This window comes from Daphnia magna, linkage group LG1, assembly GCF_020631705.1.
Source record: "Daphnia magna isolate NIES linkage group LG1, ASM2063170v1.1, whole genome shotgun sequence".
Taxonomy (NCBI): Eukaryota; Metazoa; Arthropoda; class Branchiopoda; order Diplostraca; family Daphniidae; genus Daphnia; species Daphnia magna.
Genome location: NC_059182.1, coordinates 9,608,016 through 9,626,348, shown reverse-complemented (window position 1 = coordinate 9,626,348; position 18,333 = coordinate 9,608,016). Strand labels below are relative to the sequence as shown.

At 38.7% G+C, this 18,333-nt stretch overlaps 2 protein-coding genes and 1 long non-coding RNA gene across 3 annotated transcripts; 1 reads left to right on the top strand and 2 right to left on the bottom strand.

The window, feature by feature from the left end:
* Positions 1–4,800: 4,800 nt before the first annotated feature.
* LOC123471273 lies at positions 4,801–5,953 on the bottom strand. Its single transcript, XM_045172413.1, has 4 exons — positions 5,691–5,953; positions 5,346–5,615; positions 5,023–5,267; positions 4,801–4,953 (listed from the first exon to the last, which is right to left on the bottom strand). The coding sequence occupies exons 1-4, from the start codon at positions 5,788–5,790 to the stop codon at positions 4,801–4,803; spliced, it is 768 nt and encodes a 255-aa protein (XP_045028348.1). The 5' UTR covers positions 5,791–5,953.
* On the bottom strand, positions 5,856–10,416 carry LOC116916605. Its single transcript, XM_045172392.1, has 10 exons — positions 10,404–10,416; positions 10,196–10,342; positions 7,931–9,396; positions 7,458–7,658; positions 7,272–7,403; positions 6,883–7,090; positions 6,535–6,822; positions 6,291–6,470; positions 5,977–6,237; positions 5,856–5,869 (listed from the first exon to the last, which is right to left on the bottom strand). Exons 1-10 carry the CDS (start codon positions 10,414–10,416, stop codon positions 5,856–5,858), a joined length of 2,910 nt encoding a protein of 969 aa, XP_045028327.1.
* A 4,377-nt stretch (positions 10,417–14,793) lies between these two features.
* Positions 14,794–15,494, top strand: LOC116928283. The gene is made up of 3 exons (XR_006651298.1): positions 14,794–14,891; positions 14,959–15,129; positions 15,190–15,494. It is a non-coding gene; the product is annotated as an uncharacterized LOC116928283 (long non-coding RNA).
* The last annotated feature ends 2,839 nt before the right edge of the window (positions 15,495–18,333 follow it).

The following is an 18,333-nucleotide window of genomic DNA, read 5'->3' as shown; positions in this document are numbered from 1 at the left end:
ATTCCATAAGAAGATTGAAAAATTGTGCAACAACCGGCGCGTTGAATCCACTAGCCCTAGCTTGACTGGTCGCTTCTGGTGCACGGATAGAAAGCGTAACATTTCTCTTCATAAACGCAGAAAACCAGTCTTCGGATGCCTTTCCGTTTTCAGTCCAGTAAGGCGGAACGGCTATTTTGTTGGCAACGGCGAAATTGAAAGCTAGTTCTCTTGTTTGGCTAGGGGTCAGTCCATGGCTCATTAAAGAGCAAGTCTTTAAAGATGAAACTAATTCATTTTCAAGCGCAATTGAAATAATCTGACGGGAATGTTGTTCGCGTCTCACTGGTTCAAATTCTTGTGGAGCGCGCCCGTTTACGCGAAACCTTTTGACGTAATCCCCCAAAGTAGATTTTTTCAATCCAAACTGTGTGCTTACTCTTCTGATACTCATTTTGCCAGTAAGCACCTCGGTCAATGCAAGTCGAAGGTCTTTTTCCGTAGCAGGTGGATTGGTTCGCTTCGGTTTGTACGTGCGAACCATCTGTAAAAAAAATACATAGTCGGTTAATATGCTGAAATAATCGCAAAATTAGACCCAAAGTGTATGACGTCATACCTTGAAACACAATTGTAGAGTAAAAATCACCAAATCGGTGATAAAAGAATGAAGTAGGCTACGTGGATGTTGACTGGATCGATGAGATTCACAGAATGAAGCATCTTGCAATATAGTGTCTTCCTTATGAAGGGAGAATTGTCATTGCACATGATTAAAGGTTGATCGCTCGATAGCCGTCAGTCTGTCATTTTCAAACACTAATCACTAACAAGCCACTTGAATTCTGTGCACAAACCGCCGCATCGTACCCGTATAGCCATCATCGGCGTTCCCCTCCGCGCGTCCGAACTAACCCCTGACTACACTGTCCCAACTTCCCCCAAGAGGGGTGTCAAAGAAAATTTTTTTTTCTGAAACAAATAAACATCAAAAAAATATTCTGAGAAAACAAAAACGTGTCAAAATGAACCGTGCAATGTTATGATTATTTAAAAAAGCGTCGGTAAAATGGTTAGGGGACAGCAAGAAAAAAATATCGGACCAAACATAGTTTTTGTGACCCATAAATTTTTTTTAAATTCATAACTCGAAACAAAATTTTATGAATGACACACAAATTTATCCCAAAACGCGGGTACAGCATGGCAACAATATACATCAATTTCTAAATTTTAAATAAAACTGGATGTGAAAAAACCAAGTTGTCCGAAGTAACCCCTGGTTAGCCCCTGGTTAACCCCTGGTTACCCTCAGGGTTAGCCCCGGTCTCCCCTATTGTGTGACAACTGTGACTTAAAATTTCACTATAAGAGACCATTCCACATTCGCGAACTATTTAAAAACGAAGATTTGTATTTCCGATTTCTTTTGCCTGGGGATTTTATTGACGTGGAAGGTACCGTTAAGGCAAAAGGTAAAAAAAATTTTAACGCAATTGTTGAAATGAACTTTATTATTCCTTTACTTAATTTTATAGCCATTCCTGCTCCTTTGTTTGTCCCTTCACAGTGGAAGAACTGCCATGATCATGGAATTTTTTCTAGAGATGCCGGATGAAGATTTCGGGCCATAATAACCAAAGAGGGCAAGCAAAAATTTTGTATTCGCATATTTGTATTTGAACTATTTTGAACTAATTATTAGGCTAATAATTAATCAATAATTAAAATTAATTAATAATTAATGAAGATCATAACGATCGTCATTCCACTGCGTTCCGTTGCTGTAAATGCAAGGAAAGCTTTTGAAGAATCAGATGAAATGCACGTTTCATTGGAGTACTTACGGCCAAAAAAAGGTGCTATTTTGCCGAAGATTTGTCATTACATTGGCAACACTTCTAGCATTTAAGTCCTCCAACTTCAGTGAGAAAATCCGTCAAATGGCTTGAAGAAGTCACTAAAGCCCGCGGAGGAGTTTACCCATATAGCACATTTCTGCCGTCGGATGTCCGAATCATGGCCGAACATCCGTTAGATATTCATGTACTCAATGGGTAGTTCCAGGGATGTCCGTCGGCTAGTCACCTTGGAAGTGCAATGGATGTGCGAAAATTATATTCTACGGACTTCCTTCCAACAGCCAAGAGGATTTTCAATTGTTTCATTTAAGGACCGGCCTCGAGCCAATCGGGACGCTTTTTTGCCAATCGGGTTTCTCATTTCGGACCATCGAGGCGTGCTTCAGGGTGGACAATTCTTCTCCCCGAATTCAATTGGGGTTTAATCGAGGTATCAGAATCAGGGAAGCTACCCCGATTGCAATCAATCGATTCATCGATGCAAAAAACATAATCGATTGACTGTTTCACCCGATCGATCCGATAACAACCCCGATAATAGCTCGTTCTACCCGCCGGCCCCGATTATTACTCTGAAACCGAAAGAACGGCATTTTTTTAAAATTGCGTTGGGGCAACGGGTTAACCTCAAATTTTTCCCGACTGAAAAAGTGGCACCTCAATTCAGCCCCAAATGCACTTTATCGGTGCGGTTAACTCGATTAGAGCTAATTGGGGCCGATCGCTAAGTTTCATTATTAGTCTGTTTCCAAAAGGGGAGAACTTAACCGTGTTCAAATTTTTTCCTTGAACGTATTTTTATTTTTAATCCAGCATTTAATACGAAAAATAAAAAAATTAAGGAGTAGTTATCTATTTGCCGGATAGTTCATTTTTAAATTTATTATAAGCGTAGTTAAAAGAAATGGATTTCTTTTTAATACTTAACCTTGTATAAATATTGAAATAAATACATTATGTGGATTCATTTTTTTTCAAGGATGGTTTATTGCACATTAATAACATAATGCATAACGATTTATGTTTAAGTCTTCATTTTTCTAAAATTTTTGCAAGCATTTCAACAATAGCAAATATTTAACATTGCAAACAAACAACAAAAATTTAAAGGATTTAATGGTTGCCCAGCTGATATAAGTTCTTCCCGATGGTTGGAGGGTGATGACGTTGTGGAAAGTAAACAGAATCGTATCCATTATAGAACCCGACATCGTGGAGGACGACCATCCGGCAATTGGGACCCATGCGGATGTTGGCGCAAGGCGTGCGCGGGTGAAATGTCAACTGCTGGAAGACGTGATGGCGGTAATGAAGCAATGGAGGAGGGGGCGGTAAATTCTGGAGGACAGTGGGCGTGAACGGGATTATTCATAAATCAGAACTGCTCTTCATCCAATCCAAATGACGATGTTCACATGTAAAGATGTTAAAACACACGAAAGATGTTAAATAAAAATAATAAAACTAATAAAGTAAAGGTAAAATTGGCTGATATTCTTTCATTGCCTCGCTTAGGCAAGTGCAACGTGAAGAATGGCCGACTGTACTGTGTTGTTTGTATCTTGTACCAAACATTATATTTCATGTTGCGGAAACTCATGTGGTTGCCGAAACCCAGAGCAACCCTACCTCTGTCTTCTTGTTTGACAGAAATGTGGTCTGCTGCTCTGGTTGGTGACTTCCCTACTAGCACTCTTTGTCTTAGGGATATCATAGAGACGTCGGTATATCCGATTTACGTTCGTCGTTTTCCGACGCCATTTGGACATGGACATTGGATTGACGTAACTAATGGGACGTCATCTGAATATTCTTAGCCTGACATCTCAGAGCTGTCTGAAAAGGACACGAATTGTCTTTTGGATGGAGGGATCATAAAATGATATACATTGGATGTCCAAACGGAAACGTATCTAAAAAATCTGGATGTCGACATCCAAGGGACGTCAAAATTCGATTTGGTAATTTGTTATATAAATACTAAAAAAGAAAGCTTGTTCGGAATGCAAATCAGTTTATTTTCAGTCATTTCAGTTTATTTTCATTATCATCAGTACCATAGATTACACCACACTGATTGTGTAATGGTGAAACTAATAGAATGCCCTCAAGACAATTATTTGTTTCTCTCGGTAAGTTTTCATCATCACGGCCAATGCAAACTTGAATTTCATCAGACTCCCTGTAACAAGTAAGTATGAACTAAATTTTATTGGCATAACAAAAATATTATGAACATGCTAACCTAAGAACTGCCATGTCTTCTTCATCATTTGGAGTTGCACCAGAAGTACGATAGAGAAAAGATTCTACGTTGGATTGATTTGTGGTGATTAACAACCCATATAGCACAGTGCGGTCCAAAGGACATTCAATGGATGTCCGTTATGGATGTCCCATGGACGGCTTCTTGCTCTACCTATGACCGCCCCGTTTAGTACCCAAAAGTTATCTTAAAGACGTCCTAAGGACGTTGCATTTTTACCGTTTTGGATGTAAATTAGACGTGCTAGGGCTTTGAATTCTAACTTTCATTTAATATTAACGTGAATGTGCTTTCTAAATAATTTTTAAAATATCATATAAAAACCGAGAAACTGTATTTCTTACAATAAATACAAACAGAATAAATTCAACACGAAAACCGCTAATTGCAATTTAGTTGTGTTAATTAAAAGAAAAGACAATGAATAAAGAAATCGCCTAAATTCATAACTAAAATAATTAAAATGTAATGTTCTTGGTTGATCGAGGAAACCACGGTTGATAGGGCTGATGTTTCAATTAGCGTTAGTCTTCTTATCCTTTAAATGGCGAAGCCAAGACATTGCTGCGTCAATGGCGTCTGTTTCTGTTATGGGTAACGTCTTACTAGAAGTAGCGGATTCTGGTATAAAAGTATATTTCTGGTATTAGTTTATGCGGAGAAAAGTAAAAAATTTTTATCTCGTACCTAGTATTATTTTTCCAAGAAGAGAGGATCCCAAGCTGCAATTTCCTCTTCGCCCGTACCAGCTAAATTGCTTGCCGAACTCCTTATCCAGAACCTTTTTAGGATTTTCCTCACTACACTTGCAGGACTTTTTCCTCCAATTACTGCAAGTTTCTCTTTCTAGAAAAAAAATGTAAATAATGAGGAACACATGAATTCAATACAGTTTTCAGTACATATTATACTTACTAAAGATTTTCGAGCATGAAAAGGCTTGAGCTGGTCGTTCACTTCTTCAAATTCCAACATTGAAGTGAGAGGGAAGATTTCGAAATTAAAACCATCTTGCTCTGGCTCATCATTTAAAATTTTCTTTTGAAGAGCCAAATCCATCCACTTCATTCGTTCAAATAATCCACTTGTTAACTTCTGATTATCCTGGATTCCAAAGTTTGCTTTGACTATGCCTCGATGTAAGAGTTGTGACGAAGTTTCTGAAAATAATAAAGAACGTTAGCATTGCCATTAATACAGCGATAATTATTTTTTTAAATACCAGAAAGATAACCTACCATTATTTCGAAATTTAACGGTTCTGAGTGAGTTTTGAGATCGAGAAACAGCAGACGCTTTGTTATTGTCGTACCGGGAATGATATGGCTCGGATCTCGGAGATGCGTTGTCATTGTCGTAAAGGGAATAATGGGGTTGGGATTCACAAGCCACTTTGTCATTGGGGAAACGATGAGAAACAGCTGACTGGGATCCTGACCAAGCACTTTTTTGCTGTTTATTATTGGATGATGGTAACAAACTCTTTCCTTTGTCTGAATCTGACTTCCCTAGAAAATGAAAATCGTGCCGTATAAAGATTTATATTCCATTTGATACGAAAAATCTGAAGAAAATTGCCCTACCTGCCATACTTGTTGATGACAGCGCTAATTTTGCTTTAGTAACTGAATGATTGGTGTCACTTTCATGAAACGATTTGGTTTTTGCTTTCTCAGGTTCCATAGCAGAAGTCCAAGTGTCCGTAGAGTCTTCTTCATCGCTTAATGATGGAACAGAGTAACCGTAATTTACTGGACGATGTCTAGTAGAAAAATGCACAGCTTGGCCTAAACAATATTAATTGTAAATTGATACATTTTGGGTTAAAAAAAAATAAATATTGATAGTGCTGGTATTTTAAATATTCACCTGAAAACGGTAATGGAATATTTTTGGAAATATTACCATCATCTTCAATTGTGTCAATGCTGTTGCTGGACGTATTAGGTTGCAAACTATGCTTTTCAGATCCATGTCTCGCATGATTAATTCTGGTGTTTGCTGGATTTTCACTGTTTGACTGGTTCAAATCAGTGTCCATTGACTGAAATTCGCCTTCATCTCCAAATTCTGGAACAGAATACCCGTAATTTACAGGACGATATCGGGTGGAAAAATGATGAGTTCGATCTGTACAAAATTACCGTAAAAATTTTTTTTGAATCAATATTTCAATTATTTACCTGAAAACGAAAGTATGTCGCTGTCGTCTTTAAACGAGTCATTTGGCTTGCTAGTTGTATCTCGCAAACCTGTTTGCTTTTCAGGAAAGCATCTCACATTCTCATTTCTGGTTGGCTTCTTACTGTTTGATGGCAAACTTTTTGTTCTTTTGATGCAAGAACGTTGAGATTGTAGATTGCCTAAATTACGTTTATACAACATTAGTTTACGAGAATTAAAAAAAGTAAAGGACTGTAATCTGACTTTGTGAGGAAAGCTTGGTATTGGCTAATGCAATTGCTGGTGGTTTTGGCGGAACAGGAGAATTCGCCATTTCGTCTTCGCTGCCACTAGCCGGGAATTGCCGAATTCTTTTAAAAGATGTTTTCTTTGAACGATTGATTGCCATGTCATCATCTTCATTTTTATCTTCTCGGGAAAATTTTGACATTCGCGATTTTCTGGTTTTTTTCCTTTCATCTGCGTCGGTTGTACACAGATCATCCCCCTTAACTGCTTTATTGAGTTTTTGTCTTGCTTCATCGTAAGATGCTAAATGAATACAAGATTTAAACACAGGACAATGAAATAATTAAGGTCTTACTCTCTCACCATATGTTTTGATTAATTTTGCAGGATATTTGACCCAACTTGAGTCTGGTTGATGACATGTTTTTACATAAGTCGTAATATATTTTTCTTTGCTTTTCGGAGGAAATAAACAGTATTCACCATCAAACCAACTCTCACATACAACTTCCACCCACTTGTCAACATCATCAACATCTTCAGTGATTTCCTCGACAATTGCAAATTTAGGCTAAAAAGGTTTCAAAAAATTTACAAAATACTACATTAATTCATTAAACTTAATGGTGATTTTCAAAATGCAAAGGAAATACTGCAAAAGATCCATTTCGTGAAGGAATAGGAAGTTGAACAGCTTTTACTTGAAACAAATCTATTGGCAAGGCCTCTAACCGATCAGATAAAAGACTTACAGAATAGATGTGGTAACAAGAAGATCTAATAGGATAAGAGTAGAGATCACTTGTTTGATTGAATCGCCGACCAATAAATAAAGAGTTGTTCTCTGTTTTAATAATGTTTTCTATGCAAAAGACAGTCATATCCTTCAGATAGATACATGAATTCGGAATTTTACAAGTCAAATGCCATGGACCCACCCTCAATTCCCTGTACTGGATTATTGAACGGAAGCGGAGACCGGGCAGTAAGGGGCCTTTGTCATGCTCGAAACGGAAAACACGATTGTGAACTGACACTTCCTTCTTGTTTTTGGCAAAGTCAAAATTTCCCAACTCTACCAAACGCTTCGCTATCTGTTGTAAGGGCTTGTCACTCTTTCTTATTAGTTTTTTCAAAGTCTGCATATAATTCTCAAATGGAAATGCAGAAAAATTTGGGAGTGAGCCGTAACGCAAAACGTCATCGGAAGGTGTATGAGGCTGTGTACATTATAAGACAAAAATTCTGACCCGTAGATTTCTTCAGCTTCTTCCACGAAAAATTTTAATAAATCCCGTGCGTAATCATTCTGGGTATGGCAAAATTCTTGATATGAAAGAATAGTAATAGCCACATGAAAAACCAAGAAATTATTAAAAACGCGAGGGGGCAAAATATCCATAAAAATTACGGGACCGACACAAGAATGAACAAATCCATGTTCCGTTGCCTTCATTCGATCAACAAATTTTAATGACCTGGTTTTTCTCGGATATTCTTTTGGGACATAATCTCGTAAATCCTCTAATCGAGATGACAACACTAAAACTTGCGACTTGAGCAGTCTGTGGTGTAATGGGCCACGAATCCAAGTCAAGAGTAATTTTCTACTAACACCAAGTTTTACTAAGTGCATAGGGTCAAGGGGGATATCCTTTACCATGTCGATATCAAGTCTTTCAAGAATGGAATCGCCGACATGATGATCTTCATGTTGGCGATTCCGAAACGATTGATCCGTTCTCGCAGGAGAGTCACGCTCTAAAAAGACAACCCTGCCAAGATATTCTCCCTGTTGTATGCATCTCGTGCAACCAAAGTAACCAGAATGACTTTTAACCCCCAAAATGAAGGACCGAACAGGAGCATCGCATATGAAACCATCAATTTTTAAAATATGAGTGCGACCTTTGTACGTAAAACCATTATTACATAGATTAAGTGCCTCAGATATGAAATCGGCAAGATATTCACACGAGAAATGCGGTTTTTCACTACCATGAAAAAGCCCAACGCAAAACACTTGTCGAAAGTGAATATTTGAAATCATAGCTAGGATTGGCCACAATTGGCTCCCACTACTCTTTGCGATTGGAAGGCCGTCTACGTTGACAAAAATAAAGATCTCAAATGGAATGTCTGATTCTGAAATTAAATTTAGTATGCGTATTATTCCATTCAGAATTCCGAAATGATGATATTTCCCAGGCGGTATATCTTTTACATTGACAGAACGCGGAGTTTTTAAAAGGGACCGACACGTTTTAGGTAAATCTAATCCCCAAGACTGACTTCTAAATAGAGACAGTAGATCATCGACAGCATTTTGACAAATTCCCCAAATAGTTACCCAAACAGAGAACAGCTGCCTAAATGTAGGACGCTCATCATTTCCAACATTATTGTCGTCAAAAATTCCCTGTTTCCCACTACCGTCTTCATAATGTCTCAATAAAATATTTCGTACTAAAAAATCCTCATCATCAAAATCCACATCATCAGTATCTGACGAATCAGGGGTAAAATCACTAAGTCTACCAGAATCGTAAAAGTCTTGAAATGATGCGCTCGATTCAACATCAACACAGCTATAGAAATCATCATCTGATGACAACTCGTCGGATTCTGATGACAAATGAGGGATCGGTGGTGCCGTCCCACATTTAGTTTCAATATAAATTTGGGAATTAAGTTCTTTTTGAACCCTTTTACGCTTATATCTAGCACTGTAAGGCCTATATCTAATTTGTGTTTTTACTTTTTTGGTTATCACTGATCGTGATGATGACGTTGATGCTGCAGGGGAACGAAATGGAGATGAAGAATTCGACGATGAATTAGAAGATATATCAAAGTCACCCGCCATCATGAGGAAATCTATATACAAAAATAGAACTACATTAAAATGAGTAATGGAATGCGTTTTGAAGTTTACCAAAAAAAAAGAAGCAATAAGGTAAGGTTAACCAAAAAATTGAAAATTAAAAAAATTGCCGAACACGAGGCAAGCACATGGTCACCACGTTTAACATGCTGGCGAAAAAAAGAGAATTTTGTATATTTACAATTATAAAGAATTCTACATACCATGGACTCTTTGAAATACCGTAGAAAAAATCGCAGTGTAATTATCCGAGAAAAGAGTTACTTATTTGAAGAAAATTCACTTCAAAATCAACACAGAAAGTCTAAAAAATTTCACTAAAGATAGTATGTGACTGTACCACACTCCCGCTCGAAGAAAAGACGACAAGTAATGGTGGGTCTGGATTTCGACGAATGCAGAAACATGTTGCCAAAATTCGTATTAATTTTTAATTTTTTCCAAAATAGAAAAAAGTTGAATTATCTGCATAAAAAATTGTTATTTAGTAAACTAAAAAAAAAAATCTTTTTATGAAAATGTAATCAATATTTTCCCTTTGTTTAATGAGTGACTACATAAAGTATCGATCAATATTATTGATCGATATCGAATGTTCGAATCACACTGAATCGTCCAATGAGGGCATGCAATTGTTCTAAGTCCAAAAACTGAATAGTGACAAGATAAAAAATCTATAGAAAGAAAATATTTCTTATAAATATTTATAGCAGAATATAATATTTGTAATAAACGCTTTGCATCCCACAAAGTCTTTTTCAAATTCTTTGTGGGATGTTAATTGGATGTAACCTTTCCATGTCGATTTCTCTCCCCATATCACAAATCCGACGGATGTCCATTTTAAATCCGTTACGTATTGGGATACGATTGGGATGTGGGGACTTAAAATGGACGTCCTTTGGACATCCTGCGCTATACGGGAATGAGGGGACAGCACTGCAATAAGAAACACATTAGTTAGAATTCAATATAAAAACATGGCCTATAATATTCTGACCTGTGCAGCTCATCTTCGTCACCAAATAAGTTTTCTATATAGTCTTTTCTGTTGAATTTTGCAACTGAAATATTGATCCTTCTTCTACACTGCCGTTTTCCTACTAATGTTTTTTTTGGACGAACGTCGGATGAAGATGGAGAATAATGCTCTTGTCGTCCACGGAATTTAAAAGGTAAGTTGTACATGATTTAATTTTAAAAAGTCATTCAGAACTGTTGATCTTCAAGATGTGAACGCAGTGTCACGGTTAAAACTGTAAACACTAAACTCATGTCAGAATGACGAATGGCGGCATAAGCACGACGTTGCCATTGCTAAGTTAATTAAGCGAATGATACATTTTTATTCCTAATTTGTTTCAATTATCATTTTTTATAAACAAACAGTCTTCCAGTAAAACATATCAATGTTATAATTCGTTTAATAATTTTAGAAATAAAATTCAAAAATTTATAAATTTAGAATCACCAATGCAATGTTGTAAGGTATCCTGTTTGCGTAGGGGCTCCACAGCCCTACATGGAAAATGTTTTTCTCATGCTTGTTCAGTCTTCTGCTGGTTATTGCCACAAGTCATCTGGAATCTTTGAAATCCGTCTTCTGCTCTCCTTTTCCACAAGTGTAGGGGAGACCGGGGCTATTTGGGACATTTTTTTTTTACGCTCCCAAATTTTTTTTTACAAGAAAAACGAAAAAAAAAGTATAGTAGTGATTCCCTTGCATTGTTTTACATTCCGTAATTTTTTTTTTTCGTCCAACTCTTTCATAGTTATTTAATAAAATGACAAGAGGAAAAAATGAAAAAAAACAAAAATTAGGGTTAAACGGAACAGAGCCAGGGTAAAAATGGAACAAAATTTTTCTCTACAACGGCTGAATTATTTTGATTAAAAGACGCACTAATGAAAATGAAATTCATTTCTCTTTCAGAAGTGCTGTCTTCTTTTGAATTCTGTTACGTATCAGTGGAGATAATATAAAAAAAAGTTTAGATGCCTTTATTTTTTAACTTTTCTCCTTGTTTTTGTCGGTGGGTGGTCGTTTATCTGGCTATAACTCCACCCTTGTAAACACGTGACTTTTTTACTTCTGTTTAGTAACAACCCTGGCCCTAGTAAAATAGTCAAAAAGCCAACGTAGACGAAAGACTGTAGTGACACCCTGAATGACACCTGGATTGTTCAATATATTCTTCACTTGTAAAAGTCAGGATTTATACACTAGTGAGTTATGATTTCACTTTTGTTGACTCAACTATACTGAAATACTGAAATACTAAAATGAAAACGTGTTGGAACATTACAGGTTTCAATATGGTTCGTAACTACCACAGGAAAAAGGAAAAGATGCCAAGAGAAATATTGATTAGTGCTCTCAGACAGTTGAAATTACATCACGATCTTAAATGGCAGAAGATTTCATATAGAAAAGTAGCAGAAAGTCATGGCATTTCTAAGACTACCCTTTTCACTCACTTTCAAAAGTGAAACATCTTGCCTCCATCCCTGATAACTATTTATCGAATAAAGTGCATCACAGGCAAATCCTGAAATATGAAGAAGAGGAGGAGCTCGTTGAATATCTGAAGCTTGCAATGCAGAGCAATTATTCCTTGACTCCTAGTGAAGTGAGAAAGCTCGTTTACAGCTTTGTGCTCGGTAATGGAATTTAATGTCCTGCAATGTGGCATGAATATCATACTGCTGGAGAAGATTGGTTCACTTCGTTTATGAAGAGGAACGACTGCCTATCTCTAAGAAAAGCTGAAGCTACAAGTCAAGCTCGAGCTGCCGGCTTCAACTACCCAGTTGTTCACGCTTATTAACAGAAGTTGGCTTCTATTTTTGCCCGTCATCAGTATCCACCACATCGAATATTTAATATTGATGAAACTAGCAATCAAACGGTGATGGCCCCTGAATCCGTTGTAGCTATCCGTGGTACTAAGCAGGTAAATACCGTAAACTGTTATTTTTTCGAAGTATTTGTCGGTATTTCATTAATTTAATTCTTTAAGGTTCGTCAAACCACCGGTGCAGAACGAGGAACTAATGTTTCTATGATATGCTTTGGAAACGCTGCAGGAGGTTTTATTCCTCCAGCTTATGTCTTTCCGCTAAAGAATGTCAACCGAAAAAGTATGAATAACTCAGTTCCTGGTTCAATTGCTTTTGCAAACGGAACTGGTTGGGTTGATGGGAACATCATGGTTGATGTCATAGATCATGTACAGCATTATGTGCAAAGCAGCCAAGAAAATGCAGTCCTAATCGTTTGGGATAATTTCTCTGCTCACTTGGATTACCTAGTTGTTAAGAAAGCAAAAGACTACGGCATGGAGCTTATTACTTTGCCTCCCCACACCTCCCATAAGCTACAACCGTTGGATGTGTCGGTGTTTGCAGCGCTAAAAAAGTATATTATGACAGCTCACATGGAATGGTATCGCAATAATCCTGGCAAGCGAATCACCATCCATGAAGTAGCAGGATTATCAAGGGATCCTTTCCATAAGGCTATGACTCCATCTAATTTAATTTCTGGTTTCAAAAGAGCTGGGATCTACCCTTTCACAATGTTACAACCGGAAGACCCGCGTTTCTCATCAGCTTTGATTACTGATCTGCAAGGTACTAGACAAACTTCCTATTCTGGTTTTTGTTATAGTTTTTAAATTTTTTAAAATAATTAAAGCAACTTTTTCTACATTTTTTACCGTTCGTTTATTAGCTCCATCGCAACAAAATAATGCACAAGATCTAGTTGGTCATGAAATACAGACCCCACAGCAGTCCATAGAGATCGAAGGTTCGAATAAAATTCAGACGGCGGAGGACGAAGATGATGAAATGGATTTTGCAAAGGAAGAAGGGAACATTCTGACTCGTGACTGTTATGTTTTAGGCAGCACAGTGGCTTCGACAGAAGTCGATAATCGGCAACCACTGGGAAATAGTGATAGAGAAACCGTTGAAGGAGGAGATGGAACAAGTCAATCAAGATCGGCCAAATGTGAAACTCCCCTTAGAGCGAATATGACGGCGAATCGTGTGCGTTTAGCAGAAATTATGCCCATTCCAAAAGTCATACAAAATGGTCCTAGACACAAGAGCAGAATCCGTATTGGAAGAAGCCGCGTGTTAACTGATCCCGAGGAAATGGCTCAACTAGAAACGGATTATAAAAAATAAAAAAAAGGAGATGGAAAAGGAGAAATCGAAGAGAACACGAGCGGCTAAGCCTCGCTTGTCGAATAAAGAAAACTTCCCAGAAAATGGAAAAGGCGTCGCTGGTAAACGCAATGTGAATGCAGTTCACGAAAAGGAGTAATTTGCAATCACAAACCGTCAGCCTCGAAATGCTAAAAAACCAGCTTTTTTAACACAAAATTATTTGATTGATTGAGTCATTTACACGAACGATTCCTCAATCTTCTGTGTACGACTTACTATGTGTGTCTAATTTATTTATCAAGCATTCTCTGTTTGTGTAATAAACACAATTAATTTTTTTTTGTCATCTCACTGTTTCTTAATGAAGAACTGGATATGAAAATACATTGAAATAAACAAAGAAAGATTTCTTCTACCTATTCCTCATCTCTTGCGACTAAATGGTAACAGCATTATGTAACACAATCCAGTTGTTGTGTAGGCCTAAATAATGAACCATTGAGTCTTTCAGATAGTTTGTATTATCTGTTAAGAGAGTAAAAAGAAACAGAATACTTAGTCAACATAATCACCATTTTTCTTGACCACTCGCTCAAGACTGACTGAAATATCGTTTAGACGACGTTGAACAAAGTCTTCAGTGCATACCTTCTGCCAAACTTTGTAAATTTCTTCCCATAAGCGCTGCTCACTAAAAACTTTAACATTCTTTTCAGTCAGCTCGTTGAGCATCTCCTTCCAATAAGTGATTCTACAGAAATCACGTCACCAAAACACCTTGGCCAGTCGAGAAGAATCAACCAATTTTTGTGTTCAATATAATACTTTTTCACGGCAGTAGAATAATGGACTGGAAACCTGAATAAAGAACAACAATCTTGTACTGAAACGTCACATCAATTACGTAATTTAGAAATTGGTAACTTACCAGTCATGAACATATTGAATCATGTTCGATGCAGTCTTTTGTCTCAATGGCAGCACATGCTGTTCTAGGAGATTGCTGTATTTAGTTGAGTCCAGTCTACCATCAACTCGAGAAATTGATGAGTTCATTGTCAACATACAGCTCCAAGCAAGAACAGTCCTGGGAATCTTCTCTTTTTCAGATTTATGATACAATGAGATTGTACCGTTTTCTTCAAACCTAACAAAAGTACCAAGATGTGTATGTAAGTAACATGAATAACGATGACTACTAGTACAATAGCTGAGAAAAATATGTTAAACTTTACATGAACCAACACAACCTTACAAACTTTACATGCCGTTCGAGGAGAGCCTAGCCGACAAAGACAAGTATTTTAAACTGGTAACTTAAAAATAATTTGATTGGAAAAAGTTAAGCTTATGGTTTAATTTTTTATTTTTCATTTCAGACCGCATTAATCCGTGGCATTGGAGGATCATCTATGTCAGACGCAATTAAACGGGCGTGGACTAAAATTTTTCTCTCAAAGTGAGAGCTGGATGTAATTGGGAAGGGAAATTGCGTAATGGAATTCGCAAACACGGTCTCGACAAATCGCCAATTACTCGTGCAATCTTCGGTTCGTTTATTTAATTTTCAAGTTAATTTCAATAGTTGTTATCTTGTTTTCTTTCTTTAGAGGGCGTAAAAGGTGTTCCTCAATTTAGGAACGCCAAACAGAGTGAGCTGGAATGGGAAACAAAAGAATTTAATGAAAAGATCCCCAGAACAAGTAAGATCAGAAGAGGCAGCTGCACCTGGCAACGATCAAATTGATGAACCACCAGCCGAAGGGGAGACAGTTCACGTTGATCAACCGCCAAATTGAAAATTCGTAAAGCATCTTAAAATATATCTTTTTTAAGCCTTGATAATGTATGATTCACTTTTTAGGATGTTCAGTGAACGGAAAAGAATTGGTTTCCGTTCACCTCTCAAAAATTTGTATCATGCATGGTGGTAAGTGGATCACCACGTGACTCCGCACAACAGTGCTGGCCTGTTGTCATGCGGATTTGATTGATTGATGCTGCTGGAATTTATTTCTATAGAGTAAGATAATCGTATAACCATAGTTTACGAACGCACCTTGGTGTCTTAAACTACAGAAAAGTGCGTTCGTAAGACATGATTGTACGCGCTGCTATCTTCCTCTATTGTGTGTATTTCTACAATGTAATGCCCGCCAGTGTATAATAAACAAGTTTTTCAAGGCCTTTATTAATTTTTAATTTAATCAAATTGAACCGAAATGTTATTCCGGTTTAAGTCCTGGATAAGTCCGTACGTTACCGGTTCATATCCTGATTGAACGTGATGTGGATGTCACAGGGATATCCATAAATTTACATCCCGATGAGATTCAGGTTGGGACAGACGAGAGATATCCGAAAAATGATATCCATTTGATATCATTATTCAGACGTCCCCAAGAGGGGACATTAGGAAGTCCCTGTGACATCTTTCCGACGGCAAAACGGATCTCCAGCCCGGACGTGCTGGAAATCTCACGGATGTCCCTGTGACGGCGGAGTGCTAGTAGGGTTGATTCGGTCTGACAAGAGTGGTTTCGAATATCTTCTCTGTAACGTCCTAACTCAAGGGTGGAGCTCGGACCTAGCGCTAGAATAAAGACGATGAGGGGAGATAACTTGATGACCTTGTTTATTCCTGGATGGCTATATTTCAACTGCGCTCAGCTAACGGCTATCGGAGCGACGTTGCCATATTTGGGAGTGTTACATTTCTCCCCACTTTAGATAAATGACACGGAATACATGATAGCATGACGTGGGAATTACAGTTTGTGGTTATCTGAATTTCGGGATGGTTTTAGTGGGCTGCGGGTCTACTATTACATAGGGAATAACATTTGACAGGGTGCGAGTTGGGATAGCAACGTTAAATGCGACAAATAATTTAAATTTGTTAGTTGTTGCGGTCTTGCTTTTTCCCTTGTATGCCCTTCCCCACGTAGTGAAGAGGATCCGGACGTCTCCTGGGCCGTGATCCGCGACGCTCTGGTGCAGCCGGAGTCTGTGGCGCGTCATCGTCTTCGTCGGATGGCAGAGGAGGGAAATTTTCTGCATCAAAGGGTTCCCTTTAATGTGGTGCTGGAAGTAATATTTCTGCTTCCGGCCACCCGTTGAAGTCGTCTCCGCCTTGGGGTACCGGCAGCTCAGCCACAATTCCATGGAATGTTTCATCTGCAGCATCCGGCGGAGGAGGATTGTGAGGTGGAAGGGCGGTAGGCGGCGGGGCTCCAGCAACCTCGCTTTCCAAAGACACGGGATCCCCGCCATGGAAAGGCTTAAAGAAAGAAGAATTTCTGGTGACCGACTTTTTTGTTGATGATGCTGTGATCATGCTGCCAGTCTTTTTAGCTATGGTTAGTGGTTCGGGAAAGAAGGCTGGGGCCATTTTATTTTTCAATTTTTTGTCATTGCGCAGGAGCACCATGTCGCCAACTTGAAGTGAAGATGGTATCCGGTAGCGACTGCTGTTGGCATAGTCTGCAATTTTTTTTTGGCTTCGCTATCATTCACGCGGGCCTGGCGATGATGGTCACCAAGATGATCTGCATTCTCCCACGGTACTTCCGGCAATAGGGTTTTAAGTTCCCTGTTGAAAAGGAGTTTAGCTGGAGAGAAACCCGTAACGGTGTGTGGTGTGGCTCGGTAGCTTAAGAGAAAGCGTTCCAAGCCATCTTTTCAATTCTTCCCTTCCACGCCGGTGGTTTGAATCATTTTGGTGATGGGCTGCATGATCCTTTCAACTTCTCCGTTGACTGGGGCCCAAACCGGGGTGACTTTTCGCAGACGAATTCCCATTTTCTTCATATACTCTGCAAATTCTGATCCGTTGAATGGCGGACCATTGTCAGCGTGAATGACATTTGGGATTCCGACGTTCGAGACATGCGATTGTACTTCTGGCCGACGTGGATTTCACATGGTGTACTTCTGGAAAACGGGAGTAATCGTCAATGACGACGAATACCTCTTCACCTGTTGGGAGAGAGTAAAATTCCATGCTGAGATTAACCCACGGGCCCGACGGCATTGGAGACATCACCACCGGTTTCTTTTTGTGAGAGGCGGTGCATGCCTGACACGGAAGACACCTCAGGATTGCCATTTCCACAGCTTTTTTGATAATGGGAAACCAGATTTTGTTTCTAATCAGCTCCTTTGTTCTTTTTTTGACACTCCTTGATGGCCTTGGTGGGCCAATTGAATTGCTTTTGCCTGCAGCGCTCGAGTGATGCACAACTTGTTATTTTTTGTAAGCGTTTTTCCGTCAGTGCTTACCGCTAGCTGATCAAGACATTTGAAGTACGTTGATGTCTTCAAATTTGTCCAGTTTTGTTATGTCACCGCCTTGATTACTGCTTGAATTTCTGGATCAGTTACAGATGCTTCTTGGACCTCGGGGATGGTCATCGATTTCGGGATGAAAGACGCTGTGAGGAAGTTGACGTGTTGTTCTGCCGTTTTAGTAGCAATCACGTCATGAGTGACGGCGATCGGAGGGCGCGACAGGTAGTCAGCTGGGTTTGTTGCACCCGAAATATGCTTGATGGTCGTGTTGTATGGAGCTACTTTGAGGCTCCATCTTTCCAATCTCGTGTTGCGATGCGACACGCCATTGAAGATGGAGATTAACGGTTTGTGATCACTGAGTACTGTCACCGGTTTTCCAAAAATATAAATATGAAAGTATCGGCAACCCCAGAGTATCGCGAGTGTTTCTCGTTCGAGTTGGGAGTGCCACAACGGCACTT